The sequence below is a fragment of the Larus michahellis genome, chromosome 5 (assembly GCF_964199755.1).
Source record: "Larus michahellis chromosome 5, bLarMic1.1, whole genome shotgun sequence".
Lineage (NCBI taxonomy): Eukaryota > Metazoa > Chordata > Aves > Charadriiformes > Laridae > Larus > Larus michahellis.
The window spans coordinates 10,591,011-10,617,909 of NC_133900.1; the positions used below are offsets into that span (position 1 = coordinate 10,591,011).

At 46.0% G+C, this 26,899-nt stretch overlaps 1 protein-coding gene across 2 annotated transcripts; it reads left to right on the forward strand.

Annotated features, from left to right (window-relative positions):
* The first annotated feature begins 2,808 nt into the window (after positions 1–2,808).
* Positions 2,809–26,310, forward strand: SCARB2 (scavenger receptor class B member 2). 2 transcript variants are annotated; one of them, XM_074588690.1, is made up of 13 exons: positions 2,897–3,107; positions 9,794–9,951; positions 13,719–13,866; positions 15,357–15,545; positions 16,322–16,413; positions 17,036–17,155; positions 18,080–18,258; positions 18,812–18,930; positions 21,144–21,217; positions 22,678–22,729; positions 23,399–23,557; positions 23,698–23,768; positions 25,116–26,310. In XM_074588690.1, the coding sequence occupies exons 1-12, from the start codon at positions 2,991–2,993 to the stop codon at positions 23,725–23,727; spliced, it is 1,437 nt and encodes a 478-aa protein (XP_074444791.1). In that variant the 5' UTR covers positions 2,897–2,990; the 3' UTR covers positions 23,728–23,768; positions 25,116–26,310. The 2 variants fall into 2 exon arrangements, with proteins under 2 accessions (XP_074444793.1, XP_074444791.1); XM_074588692.1 differs by lacking the exon at positions 23,698–23,768 and having other exon boundaries at positions 2,809–3,107.
* Positions 26,311–26,899: the final 589 nt, after the last annotated feature.

Genomic DNA, 26,899 nt, shown 5'->3' on the forward strand with positions numbered 1-26,899 from the left:
GCATGGAGGCCTGTCGCGTCTGCCGTCGAGCGTGAGGAATGGCACTCAACGGGGAAGGGACAATCTGTCCCAGCTATCAGTTTGCCTTTTGTTTTTTCGCTAAGCGATTGGCAGTGAAGCCCCAGCAGGGGAGCTGGCACCTGGTACGTTTTACAAAGTAGAATTTGCCCTTTTTTTTCCCTGTATTTGTGGTGTTAGTGCAAGGCGCCCACCACGGCTGGGATCCCAGTTGTGATGGGTTCTGTACAATAACAGAAAAACACTGTGCTAAGACTTTACAATGGAGATAAGACAACAGTGTAGCACATGAGCAGAGTATCTGTCATGAATTTCTGTAAATACTGTCATTTAAGTGGTGGAGATTCTTGGGAATGGCCAATTAAATAGTAAAAAAGTGGAAGGAGTGGGGGGAGGGAAAATCAATAGAAGGGGTAAGAAAGGAGAAAAAACGAGGACGTGAAGTCTTTGGGTAAGCGCATTTACATGCTTTCCTGAATGTGGGCCTTATCTGCCTTTTCCCCTTCTAATGTCATCGTGATATTGGAATGGGAAGATATGCCTCTGCTTGTTTCAGGGATTTGTAATTCTGACACAGTACTGTGCCTTGAGCCAGCAGTGCACCCACTGCATTCCCATGCTGCACTTCAGAGGTGGAGTCACTCTTCACGGGAATGTTTTAGATGTATCATTGCTAGGAAGCAGTTTCTTGGTTTCCAAAGGTAATTTGCCAAAAAAGAAAATCATTCACACTGAGAATCTGGAAAATCTGTATGGAGAAACGACGTGGTTCTGTGCATCACATGGGTAGATTACTGTGAAAAAATAAATCAAACCACTGAATTAAGCAAAACCAAAGCTCTGCAGAAATTACTGCTTGATCTATAAATATACATGCAGGGGTTCAGCTAACAGAATTTCAGTGGTACCATGGGCTGCAAGAATCCTTTATCCGTTGAGGCAGCAAACCAAATTTAGCCTTTAAAAAAAATAATCTGCCATTTAAGATGTCTCAGCGTGCTGGAATTCCTTAAATATTCCTGCCTTTCTTTTGATTTTCCAGGGTTTCAGTGCTCAGATAAAACAGCATGTTCTTTAACATCATTAATAAAAAATGCTTCATGGGATAAAAATGGCTTTTGCATAACTAGAGGACTGATATCTATTCTTGTTCTACTGTGTTCATGTCTGATTTAGAGATATGGACCTGGTCGGCTTCTTACTTCAATTGGAGTGCATGTATCAGGGTATCCTCACTAAAAACCAGAAGTCAGAGAGCACCACAGAGCAGTTAAAACTACTTTAGGTGAGACGAGAAAGAGGTCTCCACTCCACTGCCTCAGCAGCCGTGGAAAATATGTTTAATGTGCTGCAGGAGGAGGCATCTGCTTGTAAAAATTGTCGCTACAGCAGGTCCCCACCAAAGGCCAGTATTTTGTGATGTAAGGGAAGGTTCACGGTTTCGGAGAGAGAATTCCCATGAGGATTTTTTTCCAGGGGGAGAATTCTATTGCTGTAGTTAAATTAGCCTTCAAAAAATATATTCTGATTATTTACTCTGTTGCTTGCTTTTTGGAGAGATGATGAAACAGATCTAAGAACGCCACTTCGGAGTGGGAATCTAAATGAAAACAAGCTGCCGGAACATTTTTTTTTTTTTTTTTTATTGCATGGGTGGAACCACAAAAATTCTAGTTTTCCCAAACAACTGTGAAATGTGACCTTGTAACCTTTCATAAGCAAAAGAAAAACGCACATAGTAACGTAACACTGTTACTGCAATTACAATTACAGGAAGTAGTATTTATACAGGAATTATGGCGATGGGACAGGGGCCCTGTATCGCAGAGGCTTTCCTGCCTTTTGTGCAACAGGAAGGCCATGATGGAAAGCAATTAGCACACCATCCATCGCTGGGAGAGCCCCGGTTGCAGGTATCTTCCCCTCCTGCTAGCAGTGCACCAGGAGGCAATTATGGGTGGGAAGCTGGAGCAATAGTGCCCGCTGTCTTTTAAAGGAGAAATGGGTACGTCGGTTACGTTATTTCTTAGGAGTGGTTTAACTGTGTTAGTGGAAGCTCAACTGTATTATCATATAACCATAGAATGGTTTGGGTTGGAAGGGACCTTTAACGGCCATCCGGTCCAACCCCCGGCCATGAGCAGGGACATCTTCAACTACACCAGGGCTCAGAGCCCCGTCCAACCTGGCCTGGAACATTTTCAGGGATGGGGAATTGACTTCTATGGGCAACCTGGGCCAGTGTCTCACCACCCTCATTGTAAAAAACGTGTTCCTCATATCTAGTCTGAATCTTCCCTCTTTTAGTTTAAAGCCATTACCCTTTGTCCTATCGCAACAGGCTCTACTAAAAATTATGGTAAAATCTGATCCCTGCGAAGCTTAATTTGGTCTAGAGGCAGTTTGCATTCCCAACGAGTTTTTCCGTAATCATCTTGCTGAAGAATGACCTTTAAGGTCCCTTCCAACTCTAACCATTCTATGATTCCATGAAGAATAACAGCTGGGTTTCTGCTTCTTTTCCAGAAAACCTTTTAAAAAGATGCCTGCAGCATGGAGAGACGCGCACCAGCGGATCCATCCACAGCAGACGGGAAGATTTCAGCCTTGCCAGCGCCAGCTTGTCTTGCACGCAGGAAAAGAAAATAACCCACCAAATTATTTTTGGGTAGAGTTTCCTCTTTCCTGGTAAGAAGGCTACGGCGACCAAGCCGGTGCCCTGAGCAAGGCCCTGGGTCACCGAACCTCCCTCTGGCAGAGGTGCCGTCCCTCCCCTCGCCCCGGTGCCGCGGAGAAGCGGATCCCCGGCTCCCGGACTCTCCCGTTCTTGCGGGGCGGGCGGCTCCGCGGCGCTGGTGGCTCCTCCCGGCCCGTCGGCAGGCGGGGCCAGGCGGCCGCCCGCCCCCCGAGCCCGGCCCGGAGCCTGGCGGTGGCTGTGGCGCTGGCGACCGTGTCCCTCCTCGGCTGCAGCCATGAAGTCGCTTTGCCTCGTCACCGTGGGGGTCCTTGCCATGACGCTGCTCATCGCCAGCATCTCCTTGTTGGTGGCACACGTCTTCCAGAGGGTGGTGGACCTGCAGGTGAAGCAGGTGAGAGCACGGCCCGATTCCCACCCCAGTCCCTCCCGACCGATTTATTCCCTCTCAAAATAACCCTGAGATGAGAGGGAGGGGGTTGGCGGGTGGCGTTTCTGGCTCGCTGCTTGCACCAGCTGTGGTTGGATGAGGGCAGGAGCATCCCTGGGCAGCGAACCCCCCCCTGCCCTGCACCACCCGGCTAGGCTGGGGCTCCGGGCGGAGCTCAGGCTGCCCTCGGCCTGGGCTGGGTAAAAATTGGGTAAATATGAGTAAAAATCAGTTCTCTTGAGGCAGCTTTAACAGGTGTGGTGCAGAGCCCTCTCCAGAGCAGCAGCACATGAGGTGAGCAGGGAGGACCTAAAGCACCTCTACTGTTTGGACATCCCTGTCATAGATTTCTTGCAGCTTTTGTGCAGCAGCTTGTTCTGCTGCTCCATTTACTGCTGCCGCTGGAGCACAGCCAGAGGTGCTACGGGCTGAAACACGTGGTGGTTTCCCAGTCTGGGTGACGACAGCGAGGCATTTCACCCTGTTGTTAAACGCTGCTTGTAGCACGCTTTGGGGACACCCATCCTGACATTGTTATGAATGTAGAGCCCTTCACTGTTGGTGGCCTGCCTGAGCTTTTGTTCCTCTCTCATACTGGCTCTTCGCATTTGTCCAGTGGTCCAGTGAGAAGGGTCAGCTGTGTTAGTGTTAATAACTCCCTTAAAATGCCTGTGAAGTGTGTAAATGAACAATTATTTACCTAGTCTGAGGAATATCATCCTCTCTGTCGTACTGACAGAGGAACCAAGAGTGCTAACAAATGGAGGGATTTGACCAGTGCTATTGTCTAACGGGTGCACAGTGTCTGCTGATCCCCTGTCATGCCCTAACCAATGCGCTGTTCTTTTCTTCGGGGTATTGACAGGGAGCATTTCCTGACATAGAAGCTGTATTGTCTTAACCTAAGTCAGTTTGGTTTAGCGAGCGCAATTCTAGGTCGGCAGTCAGCTTAAAGCAAGTCATGGCACTTTGAAGCGCGCCTGTAAACTTCAGGGGACAGCCAAAAAAAAAAAGGCTACCATAGGGTAAGCTGTCCTGCAGCCTGCCAGTGTGTCAGCAGCTCTTCAGGAACCGCTCCTACAGCTGCTCCTACAGTGTTTGTTCTCAGGTACGTGCCTCTGCCGTGCTGGAGCGTAGCGTGGGTAATGGATGGTTTATCCTGAAGTCATTTGATCGTCAGCCCATACCTTTCCTAGGCAGTCTGCAAGGCAGGTGAGAAGCGATACGAGTGTTAATGTATGCAAAGTTGTATGCAAACCAAGCCAAATCAGTACGGCTTTGCACAGGCATGTGCAGTTCCGCCGCCCAGATCTTGGGTCTCTTTGGAAAGGAGTCTCGTCGTCCGCCGCATCCCAGCAGAAGTTTGAGTTTCAAGTCTGTTTTCATGCTCTTCACAGAAGAGCAGGGGAGTAAAAAAAAATGGTTTGGCGGGAGAGTGTAGGACTGTCAGGAATTAGGTGTGATCCTCCTTACGCGTATTATCTCTTAGCTACATGCTCCTTACCCTTAATGGTTGATTATGTAAGAGTAAGTTGGTATTCGCTCAGCAGGGCTTTCGGTAATGCAGGATAAAGTTTCCAGAGCTCGGTCTTTTCCTGCTTACGGCTCTTCAGCTCGTGCTAGCGTACATCTGGATTGCACAGAATCAAGCCTTCTGCTCCCTGCGCTAGCCACTGTCTCCCTCCTGGCCTTCTCCAGGAGCCACACACACAAGTGCAGAAGTACAGCTTTCGGGCCCAGAGCAGTGTCCTCCCAATCACTCTGCTGATTCGGCTGCTTTCCACATCTGCTTTATCCCACGTGAGCTTTTTCTCATTTGTGTGTAGTCTAGAAAGTCGCTGTCTCTTGTGTAACCACGTACGCAGCTCAGAAAATCTTGTGCAAATAGACAAATCTCAATTTGCCTTTGAAATGTGGCAAGACTTGAGCTTTTCCAGCTCTCTGCAGTCCAGGACAGTGAACATGAAACATTATCTCTGTGCTCTGGCCTGTCTTAGCCTCCTCAGCCTCTCTTGTCACTGGAGGAGTTGCAGAAGGGGCAAGAGTTTGCCCTTACGGCAGGTAGTGCACGTTCCTTTGAGGGCTTTCCAGCAGTCCTGAAGCAGCTGACTTGCAGTGAAGAGCTGCCTCTGCTACAGTCTCAGCTACCCCTGAAATGGAAGACCGTGTTTTGGAGCAGCTGGAGCACCCCTGTGTCCAAACCCAGGACCTGTGAACCACTGAGGGTGGGTCGGCTTTCAGCAGGGCGTTTGTGTGCTGCATCCTTTCAAGCCAAAGGCAGGGTTCTCGGATACAGAGGGGGTGTGGGAAGAGTGGGGAATCCAGCCCGGCGTCAGTTTTCACATCCCCTTGAAAATCAGCAGGCAGATGTGTAGTGACAAGGACAGTGGGCCCACCTTTCCTGGAAGGCCTTCAAATCTTGTCAATTTGTTCTTTGTCTTATTTGCCAGTCTGACTGGCTTTTTGTGAATTAGAGTGCCATCCCAGATCACGTGTCTAACTTGTCCAAAAGCTGTTCTTTCTCAGGGGCTAGCACCTGAAACGCCATCGAACAAGGGCAAAAAGCCTGTAATGAACAAGAATAAATGAGCTACCTGCAGGAGAAGGGCCTTCCTTAGCTGCTAGCAGTATTTGCCTTCTGCTATATGTTAGGTATTTTATTGCCATAAGCGTGCAGTTTATGAATATACCAACCTTTGATTTATGCACCTAATTCCAAACTTGGGCAATCAGTCCTTTACCTCAAGTCTTTTCTTTATGCCCCATACCTTACACTGATCACTTAGTCTTCTAACCCCTTGAAATTTCACTGGGCTTCTGTTCGCAGCCATCTCTAGAGCTGGGTTGTCTGGAGTGTTTAGGACGCAAAAGGACAGGGAAGATACTGTGTCCCTTCATTTAGTTTATGTATTGATATTTGTTGTTGTTCTTTGATGTGAAGTACTAGAGCTCCAGCGCAGTTTAGCGTGGAGGCTCAGATGAAGGATCAGTCGAGATGCTCCTTCTGAGCAGACCGTTCCCAAGGTGCAGGGTCAGAGAAGTCTGCTCATGTGTGTCTGAAAGCTTACCCTATCACTTGTCTTCAAAGTTGCAATTAAATTCTGTCATAGATGAATTCATAAGAGTATGTCTTGGAATTAGAACATTTTCAGTTCCAGGGGAAAAAAAAATATATTCATTTTCTGTGTAGGTTCCAAAAATGTTCAGTACCGTTTCCCACCCCCGCTATCACTGCCAGGAACAGATACATTTGGGAGGGGAAGCTCACTTTTTATTTCCTTTGTGTGACGTGCGGTCAAGACAAGGAAGCACCAAAGAACGACACAGCTGCAGATTCAGGACTGGCATGATAAATAAAGTCGGCAGGAAGGATGCTTTGGTACACTTGAAATGAGCATGGACTCCACTTGGAAAGGAGAACGCCTGCTGTGCTTCCGCATGAAGAGAGGAGATGATATTGTCTGCTGGTTTTGGGTTGTGATCTTGCAGTAGGTGCAGCCTTGCATCTCTCTGAGGCAGGGTCTCCGAGTCTGAGGCCTCTCTAGGCTACTGCCTGCAAGACGAGTGTCTGACTTGAGGTTTCTGAATTCTTGAAGTTGTGTCTCTTGTTCCTGCATATAAACGTAGCAGAGGAAAGGTCTGGTTCTCTGGCCTTGCGCAGTACAGCAGCAATAAGGACAGCGGAGCTGTGTCTTTTACATATTTTAGATTAAAGAGGAGTCCTGTGATCTAATATCTTGTAGCCTGGCCAGCCTGGTAGCGAACACGAGCTCTGGCAAAAAAACCAAGCAATCCCAATCATGTAACATTGGATCGTGCTCTGGTGTGGAGGAAAGTCAGCAGAGCTGAATTTGAATGCCATCAGCTGAGGGACACGGACATATGTTTTGCCCAAAAATATGTGCTCATATTTTTCTCTCAGGTCCAGGCTGTGTAATATCATGTGATAGACCCAAATATCCCTGGTAACGCTTGGCGAAAAATAGAAGAGAGCTCACTGTATTTTATTATTGGAGAGTTTCCCATGAGCCTGTCTGCATCCAGCTCAGGAGTTTGTGCATCTGGGTTTACAACTGGGGCTGTCACTGTACAGAGCTATAAATAGACACGCCATTTCTGTGGGAGATCCAAACGGTGTCATGCAGACCCAGGAAAAAAAATCAGCAGATGACTACCCTTTTGCTCCGTAGCTCATCTCCCAGAGAATCACTTATGACTTCAGAATCTCAAGAGCCTGTATTTAAAGCAACCTGCCAGAGAAAATATCCTTCATTTCATTTCATTCTTATTAATGCTCTTTGCGTGTAATCTGGTGCGTATGTGTATATAGAGAGCGTGGTAGAAATCTCCCTTAGGTTTAGTGATGCTACATCGAGTTGGGGAGCCTCTTGTTTTCAGTCTAGCTCAGGAGATTGGGGACGTGTCCTCCCTGCACATCGTAAACGTGATCCCTCTGTCATAAAGGATAGACTAGAGCCTAAATCTGGAATGGATATGACCAGGGTGCGCTTTTTTCTTCAGACATTGCGCATTTAGGCTGAGTAATAGTCTCGCATTTTAGTTGCCTCATATGAGAGAAGTTTGAGCACTAGATAGGTGTCCTGAAAATGCTTCGTAGTTGTTAAGGAACAGTTCAAATTTCTAGATACGGATGGTTAAGGTCAGGACAGACAATAGTGACTCTGTTCGTCAGTGTCAAGCTTATACTTATTGTGTTACACGCACGTGAGAGTTGTGAGCTTAATGCTACTTAGGAAGGGAGCAGCCTTCAGTAGTTCGTTACACCACCTCTGAAATAATTGCCTTTGGAATGTGGTCCTATGCATATGGAGAAAAGCTATCACAGTCATCTGTAGGTGTCTTAAATACATTGCTGTCTCCCTCCCAGCCCTTTATGGTGGCATCATGGAAACGGTATGCCTGATTTTGGGACATTTTCTGTTCCTGATCCTACAAACCGACTTCAGGAGGGCTCTGTCTGCATACGGGGCTGAGCCTCCTTGGCACGGATGGCAAGAAAACAGGATCAGAAGCATTGGGCTGTGTAGGAAATGGTACGTATGAGAGTGCTGGTAGTTCCAAAGAAATGCACAAAGCTCCTGAAGCATATCTAAAATATAGTATTTTTTGTGGTGTGCACAGAATACGTGGTTTGAAATCCTCAGAGGAAAGGAGTCCGCAACTGCAAAGTGCCACCAGCTGGCTTGGCTTTCATTGCCGTTCAGCAGTTCTGCTGCCATTCCCAGCTCCTGCCAATAAGTTTTCCTTTGAAACAGTCTTCTCTTTATCTAATCGTTCAAAATTAAAATCTACACGGAGAGAAAACAGCTCCTTAAGTGGGAAGGCCAAGAATGAGGCCTGAGGCAACTGTGCCCGATAAAGTTAGGACCCCATGAACAGTAACCAAGGAATGGCAGCTGTCCAGTCTGCCCTGCTTTTGAGCTTGCACTTACAATATGTGTCTTGTTTTCTCAGAAGAATAAAAAGAGCAAGTGTTGATGAGACCCATTTAATTGCAAATTACTCCCCCCACCCTTCTTCCGCCTACAGGTGAAACGGTTTTCAAAGATATAGTTTTCTTTGTGCTTTTTCCTGGAAGTTCCGCTCTGCAAGCCCAATTACTCTTTACTACCACAGTAGCAGCACCAGTGTTACAACTATATGAAAAGCCTTGATTTTGGTGGTGGTGATGCTTTTATAGTTGGGGTGAATTTTATCTGAAATGGAATGGGAATAAAATGAGGGGTTGAGACCTGTATTATACGTTACTAATGGAGCTACGTACAGGTATGCTTGTGACTTTCCTTATAACATGTATATGCTCCTAGGTAAAGGAATTACCGATTCGTTACGCAAGTGCTTCTGCCATAAAATAATGATTTATAGCTTTCTTCTGTAGATCCGTGTTTTTTCGGTTACAAAGTAGACTGATGTTCCGTGGGTCTGGAGATGCATGCGCTGTCCTTGCTGTAGGAAAGTAATTAAAGACAGAGGGGGAAGAATCTTTGCCCTATTCAGAGACCTCAGAAAGGTGCGAATCCTCATATGCCTACATGAAAGCAATTTCGGTCACTTGCAGGTTTTCCTCCTGGGCCACTGAGAAACAGAGTCTAATTGCTTTGGAGACAGAATCTCACAGCTGTACTGGTATCTGACATTCTTAGGCAAAGAAATCATAAACACAAGGAATCTAAGCTTCTTTGCTGGCCTTGTTCCTCCTAAGAGGTCTCTCTTGGGACCTCTTGGCCTCCCACTGTTGAGTTTGACTTTTATGTCTAATGTTGGCGTGTTTTGTGGTATCTTACACCAGGTTGGGTTTTTGCTGGCGCGGGAAACGCAAGAGGATCGCTGGGTAATCGCTGATAAGTCTTCCTTGTGAAAAATGTCAGGAAGAAGTGTTTGTGGGAAGAAGTGGAACAACAAACCCAACAAACCTGTGCCTTCAACCTGCGAGCCGTTGTAGCGTGTGTCTGGTCGTGTTGATATTTATTGAGATGCTTCAAAGTAAAAAGTATCTATAAACACTTGTAGAATTGGCATCTCCAATCCTATTGCCTGTGCTTATGCTGAGGGCACAGAATTCCTCTCTTCCCTATAAACGTCATACAGCGTCTGTCATTAACAGCTAATCTGTCTTTCTCTTGTTTCAGGGAACAGTATTGAAAAATGGCACGGAAACCTTTGAAGCCTGGGAGGATCCTCCTCCACCAGTCTACATGCAGTTCTACTTTTTCAACGTGACAAATCCTTTAGAAGTGCTTCAAGGCGATAATCCTCTTGTAGAGGAAATAGGACCATACACCTACCGGTAGGACCATTTCACTATTTTCACATTTCACTAAACCTGTTGTGTATGAGGAAGCCAAAAAGTGGGATCCAGAACGCTTGGGATCGCATTAGCTCTTAATGTGTGAGTAAAAGTTTATTCAAGGGTTCATGGTCATACACCACCCAGACAGTACAACTAGACTGACACTTGGAGGGCCTGCAATCAGCTCCCAATTAAGCCAGTGACTTCTATCAGATTTTGGGCAAGATTTGGCTTGTGCGCTGCTGTTCCTCAGCTGCTTAACACAGAGGAAGTTGTTTGCATCCTGGCCTACTGTCTTAACGAGAGAAAAAACAGTGACTGGTTGGGTGATGTTTGAGAGTCTGGGGAGAGGAGTGTTGCATAAAAGCGTGATTCATGTGTTCACCCCAAAATTAGTTCCTAGTTGAAGTTGCACAATTTACATCAGTAAAAATGTGGCCAGAAAACCAATTAGAGAGTGCCTCAGCCAGCTCTCACTGTAAAACCTGCTTAGATTCAGACATATCTACCATTTTTACAGACAGCCGCGCTTCCTAAGGCCACATGCAGCGTTGGAGCTTATCCAGCCTCTTGAGTGCTCTCCTTCTGCGTGGTATGGCTACACGCTGAACAGTCTGATTCTGCTGCACGTGGAGAGATTTTAAAGTCACCTTACAAATGAGCTTTCCTTTAGAGCTTCATTCTGCTCTGCTGCGTGCAGCAGTGTAAACCAGGAGCAGTCCTGTGGCAGGAAGCGTTACAGTCTTTGAAGTCAGGGAGGTACGAGAACCACGGCAAAAAGGTTGATTTCTCATTGTCAGTCTCACTTCGGGTCACACACGCTCACTCAGACCGGGCACGGGCTGAGTGCCAGAAGGAGTTGTCTTTGCCGAAGCTGCGAAACGATCAGAACCTGGTTGTTAGTATTTGAAAAAAATACCGTAGAATAAAAGGGAGGACCTTTGTGGTAGCTTTGGTCTGTGCCGTTCTGTTTCTGTCCTCCCACACCTCAGCTTTGCTTCACCCTCTGCCACCAGTCTTCCCCTGTCTCCTCTGTATTTCAGTACCGTGCCTGTTTACCCTTGGCAAACTACGTGTGGTGCTTTGTATTAGATAAACCAGCAGAGCTGGAGAAAAGATGCATAAGCTTTCAAATTCCCAAGCTTTTCTTCAGGTCTCTGCAGTATAATGCTGGTAATTAGTCAGCCGTGCCTTCAGCCTGTCAGGAAGATAGATAGGGCCGGCTCTAGGTGTAATACAGCTACATGAAACCACATAGGCCCATGCTCTCCTGCACCCTGGTACTCGGTCCCCTTTGCTGGCTTCTTTTTTTCCCTTTCCTTATCTCAGAGTGTCTTTTGGGTTTGTGAAGCTGCATGTGATCCATGAGAGCGTGTAGTGGGCTGGCCGGGGTTGGTGGCGTGGCTGGCTTGCTCTGTGCCACAGCCTGGCTGGCAGCGGGTCGGCCGACGCAGGCTGTCCCCGAGTTGTTTATTGCCGTGCGAGGGAGGGAGGCTGCGCGTTCCAGCGCTGTGTGTTTCAGTTGCTTCTGGCTTGTTTGGTTAGCCTGGTTTTTGGCATGTCTGAACAGGATTCGGTTGTGCTGTGCTCCGTCTGATAGAAGAAAGAGGAAGGTTGGAGAGTGGAGTGATCTTTTCCCGCAGATTCTTTAATCCTTGCCTTGCTGTCACAGCCGACCGTACCAGACTGTCAGCAGTGGGGGGGGGGGAAGAGAGGAGGCGTGTGGGAGGAGAGGGAGAAGGGAGGGATGTTGCAGACATACTGCACACTCGAGCCAGAGAATAAATACCAAGTTTGGCTCACAGGCCCCACGTAGCAAAGCATTAAAGACTCATTTAGGTTTCGCATGTGGCAAAACACCTAAAATGCCTAAACACAAAGTGTGTGGCGCAGTGTTTTTATAAAACAGGATATTGAGGAGAAAGGCTGGAAGTGAACTGGCCCGGACAAGCAGAGGAAAAAAATCTAATGAGCGACAGAGAGGAGGTGGGACGGCTAAATGCAATCTCTTCCTGCGTATTCTTCCAACGTCCTGACCAACGTTCAGTGTAAACCCAATTAGCACAGAGGTAGATTCTGTAACAGAAATGTAGTAGTGCTTGTGTTTTCAAATCCTGCAAGCTGAATTTGCAGCATATAAAATAATTAACGATGAAGTGCAAGCTGCTTATCTGCCCCAGCCTGCTGAGTCCCAGAGAACACTTGAATATTGCCTGGTCTTGCACACATTTACAGCTTTTTGCCTTTAACGTCTGAGATCTTCCTGGTCATATCCCTAATCAGGGAGTATTATTTTCCTCTCTGGCCCTTTTAGAGTTGGAGAGGCTTCTCAGGTTAACTCTGGCCTATTTTAGGGAAGGGACTTCACAACTGTCTGTTTCCATCCCCTCATTTCAAGCCCTAGAGTGTAAAGTAGATTGCTGGACGAGAGGCTCTTGCCAACTCAAGCTGGAAGTGTTGCCAGAGCGAAATGTTCCTAGGTGGCAGGGATGCTGAAGAGCGGTAGGCGCGCTGTTTATGTGAGGAAGATGGGAAATGGTTGGTTTCCAACAAGAATAGTTTCACAGGCCTTTCCAGTGGGCTTTAAATTTGAAGGACTGAACCAGAGTAATACAGCCTGTCACGAAGCTGCATTGACGGGTCTAGTGCAGCCGGGGTAGGATCTCGGACCTGAAATGAATGAAAAACATCATAGCACAGGGTCTTGCAGAATAATTCACCTTCGTATCTTAGGACTTAAAATTTACACGGGAAGCAAAGCGATGTAAACGTCAAACCCCTCTTACGTGAATGTAGAGTTATGAAATACGGTGCCTTTCACTTAATGTGTACGTCAAAAGGATCATGCCGTGAGCAGACAACCCGCCGTTTCCCTTTTCAGGTTTGCTGAAGGCACATGCGTAGCTCAATGTGAGCCTGAGCCAGCCAGTTCTGCAGAACGGTCTGTTTCTTCTCTGTACAATGGCAGTGGCAATGGACTGAATTATGGTTATGACATGTGTTTCAGGGTAATTAAGATCTGACTTCCTCGTCGGGCAAGCAGGTAGCAGTTGATGTTACTTGCCAATTGCACTTGTTTGTCAGCAATCCTGAGTTTTATGCTGCTCGTCTGAGTGCTTTGACACTAACAGAAGCAACCTCCCAGGCCATGAGAAGCTCATGGCAAAAATTCAGTTAAATTTCTGTCGTGTCTAGGATTCCTGCCTGGGAATTAAAGGAGAAGAGCTAAAATGCGTCTTGTTCTGTGGGCGTGTCACATGTAAGCCCAGAAGTCCTAGTGCAAAGTACTTTGAAGCCAGCAGAAAGATACTGGTAGGTTCTTAGGTCAGGTTAATGAGACTTACATGAAGCCCACATCTTGTTCTGCCTGGGAGTGAATTTTGCCTGCAGCAAAGAGGCAGAAGTTTTGTTTTCAGATTGTACTTCAAGGGCTGTCCCGTATATAGCGCCTCTAAATCCTGCTGTTCTGTCTGAAATTGTTCTTTTTCCTTGGAGGTTTTTAAAGACGAGGCAAAAATATGAAGTGCAATTAACATGTGGGATGGCATTTTTGGAAGCGCCCTGCGAGGTCTGATTCAGCTGACACTGACACAAAGGGGAGTTCTGTTGCTGACAGCAGCAGTGGCCAAAACGAGTCTGCTCCTAATGAACTGAAAATCCCGCCTTCATGTGCTTAAAGCAGTAGAATAGCCATAAGTTAATTGCAATTAATGTGATGTGTACTTGTTTAACTTGATTAGAGAGCAAACTCTCTTGTTTTGCAGAGAATACAGGCCAAGAGTGCATGTTCAGTTTTTGGACAACGGTACCAAAGTATCTGCTCTGAATCCAAAGACGTATGTATTTGAACCTCAGAAGTCAGTTGGAGACCCTGAAGTGGACCTGATTAGAACAGTTAATATTCCTGCAGTGGTGAGTTCTCTTTCATTTCTGCTTGGAAATCATCCTGACACACTTTGTAACTAGCAGCTTGTTGCTTCATGCTGTCTCTGGCCTTGTGGTAGATAAAGGTGATTGAAGAAGGAGAGAGGCGGCATTACGTCCGGGGCAGGTACCGCATTCGGTTTTGGTTTGGACTGTTGTGGGGTTTTTGTATTTTGTTCCTCCCTCGCCATACGCCTCTGTACTGTCAGTGCCTCACCCTTGCGCAGAGAGCTGCGCGCTTCAGAGACGAGCAGAAATCAGGCTTGTGGGGTTTTCATGAGTAAGTGAAACCAGGCAATTAGTGACGCCAAACGCATAGGAGGAACTCTGACTTCGGAATGGGAAAGTTTGGAAAGCTTGGGGTTGTTTTGTCCGAATTGCAAAAATTGCCTCCCAAGTCTGCATCTCAAACTGGAAAAAAAAAAATTATAGCAGAAGAGTTTCAGATACAGATGAATGAAAAGGTGCTCTCAGAATAAAATTCAAGTTAAAACACGTGCCCCCAAACTGTGTTAGGTGAAACTTCTCCGCAAAGAAAGTTTCATTTTGGGGATGAGAGTCAGACCATGATATTTGGTCTCATACAGGGATAGTTTGAGAACAAGCGGATCTAAAGCTCATACCCTGCAAAGGAAATGAGACTGTACTAAAATACCTGTTGGTTGTGTAACTAAGCCTTCACTCCCCTTACTAGTTTAGTTGACTTCAATTACAGGGCACATTAATTTCTACTTTTCCCCCAGCATTTCTAAAAATGTCTTGTCTGACTCTATGAATGAATACATAAATGCACTGTATATAGTAGGCGATAGGACTCGACTTACTAAAAGTTGCCAACAGTACAGTCACCGTATTGACAATTCCTCCCAGGCATTTGAGTGGTGGTAAGTATTATCTCTCGTTCGGATTTTTGACTGTGATGCACTGTAACAGGCAGTACTAGAACTACAGGTTGGTTCACCCAGGCAATATTCCCTTCTTTTGTTTTTGCTTTTTTAAAGACGTTGTAAAGTCGCTTGTCAGCTAGAAAGGGAATAAATTTTGGTACTGTTTGCATTTTGGAGAAATGGTTATGTTTTAAAAATGGCTTTCAAAAATGTAAACCACAGCTTCCTAAGGGTGAAATTCAAAGCACGTCTTCAGCTGTAATATACTTGTGAAATTCAGGCTGTTTAGAAAGCGGTTTTGCACGTATCAGTTAAAATCCATTTGTAAGACTGTGGAAGTTAATGGCACGGAACTGAGCTGGTTGTGTGCCAGTGCCAGGCTGACTGGGAATCTGCAAGAGCACATCCCTGTGGGAGAAAAGCTGAAGAACCTGTTAGCCAGCACATTACTTGCTGCAAGTGGAAATAATGAAACTGAAAATACAGTTGAAACATGTGCAATGCTGAAATGTGTCTGTGTTTGTATGCTGCTGGTATTATTTATTCTACAGTAAATCAGACCGTTTCTCCCTTATTCCAATCCCCTGGCAGACTGCGATGGAGTGGACCAGGTCAACCCCTCTTCAGTTTGCCACAGAGGTGCTGCTGCTTCTCTACCAAGAATCCCTGTTCACAGTTCACACCGTTCATGAGTTACTGTGGGGCTACAAAGACAGGCTCCTGTCAACCATTCACCTTTTGCATCCTGAGATCGATCCAGTATTTGGATTCTTTAATAAGGTATGCAAGACTTTCTGATGCTTTAGGTGGGGAATTATGTCATTGCTACGGAGTCTGGACTGTCATTGTCAGCCACTTGAGAAGGATGTGCCTGGGCTGAGGCCAGGAGGTAGATTGCAGGGATAGCAAAAGGATGTTCCCTTTTCCATTGGGCCGTATCAAGGCACTCGCTGGTAGCACAGCTGTGAGTTTTATCTGACTTCCCTTTATCAGGTATGGATAAGCTTTCCAAGGGTGGATGCAAACCACTCCAGTGTTGGCTGCGCTCACTTGAATTACATGGGCTTTGTGGGGCCGGTTGTGCAAACTACTAGAAAACAATTCCTGACCAATTTCCTTAGTAATTGATTGAAATTGCATGTTATTTCTGTGCTGGAGCCATTACTGGCTTCCATAGCGTTTCTGGTTGTGCGTCGTTTGGGGCTGCGGGGACTCCTTGTATCTTGGAGATCATCTGCAGCACTCAGGTTATTTTCTGTGGGTTTATTTTTTTTGCTAAGGGCTGCTTCTTCAGTGTCAAATTTCAAAGGAAAAAAAGGCTAATCTAATATTATATTTCCTTCACTCGGGAGGTGTAAGAATCTAGCCCGGTCACTTCCACCTCATTTATATTCAAGGTGGAGTTGAATGAATTGCGCTTACCTCCGGGGGAGTTCTATCACTCCTAGGGAGAATTTGAAGCGATGACAGCTTAAACTCCTGCCACGCTGTTGTAGTTACCAGCCAGGTGTTACAGAATGAGTGGAGTGATGAAAAATTCACGTATCTGTTTGCAGATGAATGGAACCGATGATGGAGAATATGTTTTCCTAAGTGGGGAAACGAACTACCTTAACTTCTCAAGGATTGTGGAATGGAAAGGAAAAGAGTAAGTTTTTCGGCGTGTGGTGGCCTCTGTCAAAATCTGCCCCTTTTCACATTCTGGATGAACGTAAGCATTGCTTACAAAAAAAAGGGTCACAGAGCAGACTGCTGTGAACACTCACCTCTGAACCCCTGGCTGCCCCTTGGCAGAGGTGACCCTCTCTCCACTCCCTCCTCTGGGACACACGTCCCAGCCACCTATGGGGACAGCGTTCCCACATCTCCACGGCCAGCGTTCCAGAGACCACACTTCCTTACGGCTCTGTACCCAGAGCCAACTTGCGCCTGGGTATCTAACACCTCCTCATGGGCAGCGTGTGTCACAAAGAAGCCAAAGATGAACTATGTAAAACATCCCTCTCCCATTAAAACATCTGCCAGCAGTTACATGTACGGGAGGAACTTGTGCAGACGTATTCTTGCTTGCCTGGCGCAAGCAAGTTTAAAGAGATTACAGATGCAATTTAAACCCGTTTTAATCCCATTTTTTGTTTGCGGAGCTGAAGCAAGAGGATTTAGCACTAGACAGGTCTGATTCTCGTTTGCTCAGACCATGAGCTGGCATTGCCTGACCACCGCTCAAAGATCTTTTAACCCCTACTCTCTCTTTGCTTCTTTTTCTTTAGGTCATTGAGCTGGTGGACAACAGAGGGATGTAACATGATCAATGGGACAGATGGGACATCCTTTCACCCACTGATTAGCAAAGATGAGAACATTTATATCTTTTCTTCTGATTTCTGCAGGTAAGGAGAAGAAAATGTCACTCAGACTTTAAAGCAGAGCAGGTACATCCATTCCTCTTGAGGTTTCATGTTTAGGCTGGTGTTTTTTCTCCCGTGATTTTATTTAAGAGTAAGAGTGTTCTGCATTTATTCATGGTATGAGGGATGAGAGAGTTACACCAAAAAAAACCCAATTTGCATCAAGTTAAGGATGTGCTATTTCAAAATAAAGATAAAGTGAAAATTCGGAAGATGACTGGAAAGAGAGACTGGACTGCCTTGCAAGGAATGGAAGGATTTATTGAACCTTGTCTCAAGCTTCTTTCCTCCAAAATCTTCCTCTGTGCCCTGCTTTTTTAGAGAACGCAGATTGCCCTCTTCAGAGATTCATGACTTGACATAAGGCTGTTTGAAATGCATCAGGATGCAGAATATCTTGATGTTTCCTTCTTCATGTTCCACCTTGTCTCCTCCCTTGCCTATTTCCCTATTTGTGAAGAACAAAACCAATCTGAAATTCTCTGTTTAGATCAATACAGATGCGCGTTACACTAAATTCAGGACTTTTCAAATTGTTCTGTCTTGCCCAGCTGTGTTCCTTTCCTTGTTCTTCTCAGTAGCGTGTAACTGTCTCACACAACAGGCAATAGCAACGTGGGGACCAGAGTGAGACCCTGAAACGCGGAAGGCAGGCATCAGCGTCCCTGCAGCAGCGCAGCTGGCACAGGATCGTCTATTTTGTGCAGCAGCAGAATGATGCGATGTCTATTTGCCGATCAAAAGCCTGTTAAATTTAATACAGAAGATTGTCGGAGTGGGCTTAAACCAAACCTAGCTTCCTGTAAACTTAAGCTGATAGGCAGGCATCAGCAAAGAGTCATCTGCAGCAGGTGTCAGCGTGTGCGCAAGAATAACAAATGTGGGCCTGGCTTTTCTTCCTTGCAGGTCTCTGTACCTGGTGTACGACAGCTCAGGAACTGTTGCAGGCATCCCAACCTACCGCTTTGTGCCCTCTGCTATGGTCTTTGCCAACACGACGGTTAACCCAGACAACGCTGGATTCTGCGTGCCGCCGGGAAACTGCCCTGGCACTGGCGTCCTGAACGTCAGCATCTGCAAGCAAGGTGTGCTGCCAGGCGGTGGGAGCAGACTAGAAGGGCATCAGTAGGGAATATATTTCTCCTTTCTATCTGAAACACATGAGGACAGTTTGGTGAGGCCTGTAGGGTTATGTCTGTGCTCAGTGAAATCAGCCAGCAACAAGCAACTGTTTGGCTGTAAAATGCAGTAGTGATCTGAGGGGATGTTCCTGTCGGATGCTGTCGGCTCCAGCAATGATTTAAATCAAGGAATCCGAAGGAAGTACCAGGATCCATACTGAACAGCTTGGGCGTTTAGCCTCTGCTCTTACCCAGGTGGCTGTCACATCTGAGTAGTTGAACAAAAACAGTGCAAAGGACCAGCATGCAAGACATGAAGCCATGCTGGTGCTGCACAAGGGAAAATTTGGCTTGTTCTGAAGCCAGGGAGTCAAGAGTGTTGATTCTGTAGCTCCAGAATGGACGTTTCCTTTCGCTGTAAACGCCACGGTGGGAAGAGTTTTGAGGTCCTCAAAGACTTCCCCAAATCCTGCTCCGCCTTTTTTAGGTGGTGACTTTCTATGTTTTCACATTCCAGGTGCTCCAATATTTCTATCAGCTCCACACTTTTACCAAGCAGATCCAAAGTTTGTAGAGGACATAGAGGGCATGAATCCGAAAAAGGAGTATCATGAGACGTTTCTGGACATCAATCCTGTAAGTGCAGCATTTTTTAAAGGGTTATATAGGTGAATTCAAGCACGTGGATTTAGGTCGCCTTCTTGGACGGCGTGTAATCGACACAGTCCCATTGACCTGAAGGAAGCTGTATTAGTTTATGTGGAACTGGTCTATTAGTATTTGCTTGTATAGAGCAAACTTTGGTGGATAGCAAGAATTAAAATACATTTCCCATTGTGCCTGTGCAATGAGAGATGCCATCAGACGGGTAATGATGAGATGAAGGGGCTAAAGTATTTCTTAGAAGCCGATGAGGCTACTTTTCCTGTTTACCCTGCCATCCCAACCATTTGAGTATTGTCTTGACTGTGTTTTCCCCAAGTAGAAGCTAGGTATGCGGACCAAGAGAGCAAATCAATAAAGATTCATTGGATGCTGGACTCAATTTAGATGGCATGGAGTCATGAGAGGAGAGATACAGAAGCGTGATGATTATGTTTTTCATGGAAGTTTACGGAGTTGTTGGTATTCTCACCGTGAAATACCAGAAATAAAGGGAGCTTGCAACTGATGGTCTGTGGTTTTACACTTGTGGTTTAACCCCAGTAGGCAGCTGAGCACCACACAGACGCTCACTTGCTCCCCCCCCGGCAGGATGGGGGAGACTATCAGGGAAAACTCTCTACATCTATCATCACTCTGTACAACTACTTGAAAGGACGTTGTAGAGAGGTTGGTGCTGGTCTCTTCTCACAGGTAATTAATGATAGAACAAGAGGGAATGGGTTCAAGCTGCAGCAGGGTAGGCTTAGGCTGGACATTAGGAAAAAATTCTTCACAGAAAGAGTGGTCAGACACTGGAATAGGCTGCCCAGGGAGGTGGTGGAGTCGCCATCCCTGGATGTGTTTAAGACTCGTTTAGATGTCGTGTTAAGGGATATGGTGTAGGGGAGAACTTTGTAGAGTGGAGTTGATGGTTGGCCTTGATGATCCCAAGGGTCTTTTCCAACCTAAATGATTCTATGATTCTATGAAAAGTGAGAAAACTCAGGTTGAGATAAAGACACTTTAATAAGTAAAAAAAGAAAAAAAGAAAGAAACAAACAAGATCAAGGAAAACAAGCGATGCAAAAAAATCCCAGTTGATCACCACCACCCAGTCCTCGAGCAACAGGAGCCCTGGCAAACTTCTCCCCAGTTTTTCATCGCTGACCATGACGTCATATGGTAGGGGATATCCCTGATCCCTGGGTCAGCTGTCCTGGCTGTGTCCCCTCCCAGCTTCTTGCCCCCCCCACCCCAGCCTTCTCACTGGCAGGGCAGCGTGAGAAACTGTGAGAAACAGAAGAGGCCTTTAGGCTGTGTAAGCACTGCTCAGCCATACCTAAAACGTCCATCTGTTATAAACACTGTTATCATCACAATTCCAAAACATAGCCTGATGCCAGCTGCTATGAAGGAAAATAATTCTATCCCAGCTAAAACCAGTGCGACACTGATCTCTGCATCCACACGTAGGAATGTAGGTCGAGGGAAAGAGCAAAATCGTGACCTGCCTAGTTTACAGAAACGGAGTGCTCTGACTCATCAGGCTGTTATGTGTAGCTAAAGCAGGAGGAAATTGCATAGTTCCTCTCTTAAGGTCTAGCGCTTTGGTGCCAGGTTCTTCTTCTTACCCTGCTCCTACTTCCCAGAGTTTTTGTACTACCATAAAACAAGCTCCACGCCTCCCACCCACACTCCAGACTAAATTTTGCTGCTTGAATGAGAAAAATGTTCCTGTGCATCCGATTGCAGCTCTTACTGTAGTGGTGGCGTTACCGTGAGGAGTGTTTCACGCTTGTTATCTCTGTGGCCGTACACTCCCATAGACTGTGGTCAGGACCTGTTTTTCACTCTGTAGAAAAAAAGGTTTGTCTTGTAGGTGGCAGCCTTTTCCAAAGCTACAGCTGGATCTGGAAGAAATGGGATCTCTCTGTAGCCCAAGCGTAAGTTTGCACAGCACGATGGCACCCTTATCTCTGCGCAGCCTCTTCACATCTCCTTAATTAAGAGGCAGACTGGAATGTAGGTATATGAGTTAGAAGACTGTCTTGGTGAAGGAACATAAATAATAACGCTAAGTGGGTCTTGTCTTCCCTTATCAAGCCCACACCAGTGTAAATAACAGGTTGTATTTTCCCAGTTCCTATTATTTCACGTTTACTCTTTTTTTTTTTTTTGACGTTCTCATTTTTTTCATTCCTCAGCTGACCGGGCTTGTCCTGCAAGCAGCCAAGCGGATGCAGATCAACGTTCATGTCAGAAAATTACCTGAATTTTTGTAAGTGTTCTCTGCTGCCGGGTGGATATCTCAGATCCGATTTGATACTCCTAACTAATTTGTCTGCAGCGTTCAGGTGGAATATTGGGTGGCGAGAGCAAGTGAGAGAGAGAGAGAGAGAAATCCAGTCAAATCTCAATTACAAGGGGCAGTACCCTTTTTTCTTACGGAGCGAGTAAATTTTGCAGTTCCATCTGTAGAATAAAGACAGTATTCAAGAAAAGCAAGATCTTACGGACAGGTTCCACGTGGTGCTTGTGGACCAGTCATATCACGCTGGTTTGTTTGCTTGGAGAGAAGGTCTGCCACAGCGGAGTGCAGCTAGAACTCGGAGAGTGGCTACCCGCTGCAGTGAGGACATGCCATTCTGCTCTTCACATTTTTTAGGAGACAAAAATACTGTAGTTGCCATCATTTCTCAGCACCGGTCACATGAAAACCCAGACAGGGCTGCCCGTGCCTTTCCCCGCCAAGCACAAAATGTAGACCAAGTGGCGTGTCTCCCAGCCGAGGCAAGTCCTGTCTAAAATCGGGAGGGAGGGATCATTCGATCGGCTGGAGGGAAGTACCTTGCCTGTGACTGCGTTGCTGTGATAACGAGAAATCTTTGTACTGCAACTTTGGCACTCAGTACAACCCTGCAAACGGGAACAAGGTACAATCCCAAGTAATATGTGAGTAAAATGCCCCTTTTCTTCTTTGTTGCAAGTGGATTCTGCTTGGTTTTCTGGGCGTTCCTGTTTGAGGGGGATGTCCCCGAGCTGCAGCTCAACTGTGCAGAAATACCATTCCCTTCATTTCGTGTCTTTCTGATATAGAGTCATAGAATGGTGATGTACTCATCACCAACGCTGTGTGGTAGCTATTCTTCCTCCTTAGCTTCTAAGCCGATGTTTATTGGCACAGCTTTGCTATATATTATAACTAAAAAAGAAGTATTTTACCTGCCCGATGCTCTCGGGAGAGTCGGCGGTATTTCTTCAAAATAGCACCACCGTGTTTTCTAGTGCCCAGGAGCCGTTCCATTAACACAACTTAAGAGTGAGCTGTTCTTTCATGTGTGCCAAATGTTGGGGAGGCTGCTCTGCGCATGTTGCTTGGACAATAGTTGCTGTGTTTTACAAACATGAGTAACTTTCAAGACCAGCTTAGCTTAGCATTCCTGCTGACTGGCACAAATCTGTCATTCAGTCGGTTATTAATGAGCCTCTTCTGGATCCCTCTCTTTCTCTCCCTACTGAGTCCCAAAATACACCATTTTTCCCAAAACAGAATTTAGTATTCATCTTGGGAGATCGAGCTTGTTCTCTTCCAGCAGGGGGGTGGAAATTGACGATAAAAAGGAACGGCCCAGAGCTTTTTTAGGGGCAATTTCCTTGTTCATTGTTCCATTATAATCTGTCTTCAAAACCCTCCAAGTCACAAACCCATCATTTTTAGTTGTTGTTTCTTTTACACAGTGAAACAGGCAACATCCGAACGCTAATTTTCCCAGTGATGTATATAAATGAGGTAAGTATTTTTGTTATTTCTTTGCAATATTGCGGTATGTTTATGCTTGCAAAAATACCGTCTTTGAGCTAACCCGAAAAGAAAATGCTGTTATTCTTGTTGTTTTATACAGCAATGGGTAGGAAGCTGTCGCTGTTTCTTAACTAACATCCTCCTGCTGCTTGTTGACCATAGTATTAAGTTCAGCCCTGCAAAACCCTCTCAGTCAGACAGTCCTTTTAATTTCAAAGGTGTTGGCTGTGGGGAAAGGGGCTGCTCAGGTGAGGAGGCGAGAGTTCAGAAGATCACATCTTTTTGGTTTTTTTTTTGAGTAGTCTTTTGTGAATATTCCTGGGCTGTAGTTGGGTCACTGAATTCGTTGGACTCAGGGAGGACTCTAGGGGACTAGTTTTGATGATGTACGCCATTATTCCGGCCTATATTATTCCATTCCTGAACTGAGAGTTAAAAATCACTACTTTCTTTTGAAATGCAGACTAGATGATCCCTCCGGCCACACAAGGAGGGCTAAGCATTCTTAGAGGGAAAGTATATCAAGAAGCAATGAAGCAGAGGTGGAGAGTTATGGGAGTGTTGTTTCCCTGCCCTTTACAAAAATAAAGCAGTCTGATATAAAGGAAAAACAGAAATAAATCTTTTTTTTCCTCTTGATCTCTTTCTCTGCTCCAGAGTGTTCTGATTGATGAAGTATCTGCCAGCAAACTCAAGCACGTCCTGCTGGAAGCCAGTGTTGTAACTGGAATCCCCTTCGTTATCATGACTCTTGGAATTGTTTTTGGGATTGTTTTTATTGTGCTCGTGTGCAGGTCCCGGGGAATAAGTGAAGAGGTAAGTAGCATTTGAATTAGACCTTGCTTACTGTACATCTGCCTGTATTTGATTTTCTTTTCATTGATTTTACCTGTTCAGTGTCTTTCTGCACACAAACATTTTTATATGTTGTTTTTGTTTAAAATGACCTTTTCTAGGGAAGGGAAGTTTTAATAGACTCAGAATAAATGCACCAAAACAAAGGAATGGAGCTAATATAAGAAACGTGGTAAGGCAGGTCGTATCTTCTGTGCCTAATTCCCTTGCCAACGGTAGTGAAAATAAAAAAATCAGCCTGTCTAGAGGACCCTGAGAGATAAGATGCAAAAATTCCACCATATTGGATGGACAGATCGAGTCAGTGACAATCTGACAGCGTTCTCAGTAGAAGCAATTGTGTCATGTCAGTGGATTATTTTTCAGAATCATCATGCAAATTGATGACCAAAGAACAGATGAATTTTAGAGACAACAGCATGCAGAAAGTTTTATCCAGGCAGCACCGGTTTCTACATCTATTTATGAAAAGTTCTGTCACAAAATGACGTGCTGACATTACGGTCAAAAGCTGATGCCAAAATTTCACCCTAATAGGCGAGGCAGTCGAGTTCGGACACGAGAAACTATGGATCCTTTGGCTAGAGAAATCGACTGGGTACTCTAGTAGGCTGTTTGCTCCTTGTAGTTGCTGTGGTCTTAGTGTGGCCTTGCTTGTGTGGCGTTTCCTAAATGCTTTCTCACACCGTTGTAAGATAGTGCCCTCACGCCTGCCTCCAGAGCACCCCGCCACGCATGCTTTGTCTTAGGCAGTGGGACCCATCTGGGTCACTACCACCACATCTCCAGTGAGACTAGGGGTGTGATGGTAGCGGCAGCAGTGGCAGCACCTGGGCGGTGCGGTCTGCCGCCTCCTTTCCTCGAGCAGTGGCTTTGAGCAGCTGATCTTTGGCTCTCTTGGCTTCCTTCTTGATTTTCTCTCTGGGTACCCATTTCATGAGCAGATGCTCTCAGGACTGTACTTCAGGTTCCTCTACAAGAGAGCCTGGTACTTTTTCCTTTGAGCTTTTGAGCCTGCCTGTGTTCCTGGCAGGCTCAGCTAGAGAGGCAAACCCATCCCATCGCCTCAGGCCCCTGTCCCAGGCCTTCCTGCCCCACCCTACACGTATAGCTTCATACCAGCTCTCTTGGGTGTTCTTGAACACTGCGCAGGGATTAAAATGACCAAGGGACACTAAAATCCGTGTTTTCCCTACATTGTTTTTGTTGCTTTTCCTGCAAACAGAAGTCGTTCAGGTAGTTATAGCTCTCCCTGTGACGCCCCTCCCACCAGGGTGGTTATGGCCTGCCATCACCTGTAAGGTGCTACAGTGAGCCCGAGGTCCCTGCCCAAGCTGCCACCCACCTTCTGGCGCTTTTTTAGTGCAGTGCTGGTTCTCTTACAGGAAATTGTACTTAGAAGTAGGAGCCAAGAGCTTTTTCCTTTCCCGTTTGGAGTCTCGGCAATCCAGCTTCCCCACTGGAAGCTCTCTAATGTGCCATATTTAACTTTGCTGTGTTGCGGGTTTTTTTCTTTCAGAGTACTGAAGACGAAAGGTCCCCACTCATCAGGACGTCTTAGGAGATTTTCTTTAAACGTGTGAGCTTGGAGAATAAACTATTAGAGCTGACCTAATACCAACTACCACTACCCAGCGTTGTCCACTGTGGAGAAACGATCGTGTCAAGTGTAACTTTTTGTGGTATAGAGATGGAAGAGAATCTGCACTGTCATTAAGGGAGGAGACTTTTCTTACCGGCTAAGTTACAACCTTAAAACTACATTTAAAAACAGCTTGAGATCCTGCTTTTTTCAACCACGCACTCTTTGTACCTGCACTGACAGCCATAGGCTATCATAACCACTGTTATCAGCGAAAATAAAATGGCCTGATTCGTTACAGGAACGACACGGGTAAAATTTTGAAAATGGCCTTAGGAGTGTGGGCTGCAAAGTACCTTTCTGGAAACACAGCAGGCTCCTGTATCGCCCAGGAACAACGGACAATTTTGCTCTAGGCCTAGTATTGTCTTTTCTGTCAAGTGTTGCGCGCTACTTATTACCGGTATGCACTGACTGTTTATTATTAATGTCATTGGTCCTTTCACAAAAATTATTTGTACAATTAGTCCAAAACCCCGAGTGAAAGTTTGTCAAGCCTCTGTAGTTACCAGGCTAAAAGAAGCCGCTGATTTGAAATGCTTTTCCGTACAGACCTCTTAACTGTTCTAACTCTGCACCGGATCCCATTGCATGTTAGCAATGCATCTGTCCATCGGGGTTTTTCCAACTTAAAAAACAAAACACAACACGACATTGTTCTTGATGGTGGAGGGTACAAAATGGTGTTCTTTTTTCTCTGGTATTTGTGTCACAGTTCCCAGCTCTGTGGTTTAATGCGAGTGCAGACTTGGCAGTTACGTTTACTGTTTAGGGTAAAAGCACACCTCCATCTTAAGGTATGTATAGGGCCTTGAAAAGTCGTAACACTTTTTTTACTTGTCAAGTGAAAACTTGTTTTAAAAGTGACAAAAGTATTTTTTCCCCTAATTAAAGGATTATTCTCATTAAGAAGTATTTCCGTTAGATCTAGATAGTGAAACATATTTGAAAAATGTATTACTGTCTTCTAAATAGAAGCACTGGTTTTTGCATTGCGTTGGTTTGGGGTTTTTTTCTTAGCTGGCGATTTGTTCAAGAGTTTTGTTCATCTGGAGACAGTTCCAACCAGGAAGTTTCGTGGTGACTGCAATTATTTATTATCTGGATTAGCTAAAAGCAGATAAAGAGAGCCCTGGGCTCTCACACTTTTGCAGCCTTGCCTCTTCCAGCGTGGTACATGGAAGAGCCAGGGCAGGTGCACTAAACTTCAGCCAAGCAGCAAAACTATTGCCTGGAGAACCACAAGCGTACGCGGTACGAGAAGGAGAAACTCATCACAGCTTTGTGCAGCCGGTTGCCTCAAAGGAGCCGTTCTGGAGACGCCTCACCATTCCACGGCGGGGGTTCAAACTGCCCCCTCTTCTCAGCGCCCCCCCACAATGCTGTTTTCTGGGCGGATGGGATGAAAGTAACGCTCTGTGGGAACACCTCGGGAGCTTTCTCGGCTCTGTCGGTCCCCGGACTCTCCTCCTCAGCCCCTGTCCTGGGAGCCGGGTACCCTGATGGAGGGAGAGCCCCCTCAGCGCCTCTGTGCTGCTCACCTCCTTCCCTGGCCGGCCGCGGGAGAGAACCTGCCTCGCGGGGAAACTCCAGGTTTTTTTTTTTTGTTCCAGCTGGAGTTTTCTCTCCCAACCTGGGGCCAGACCGACGGCGCCGGGAAG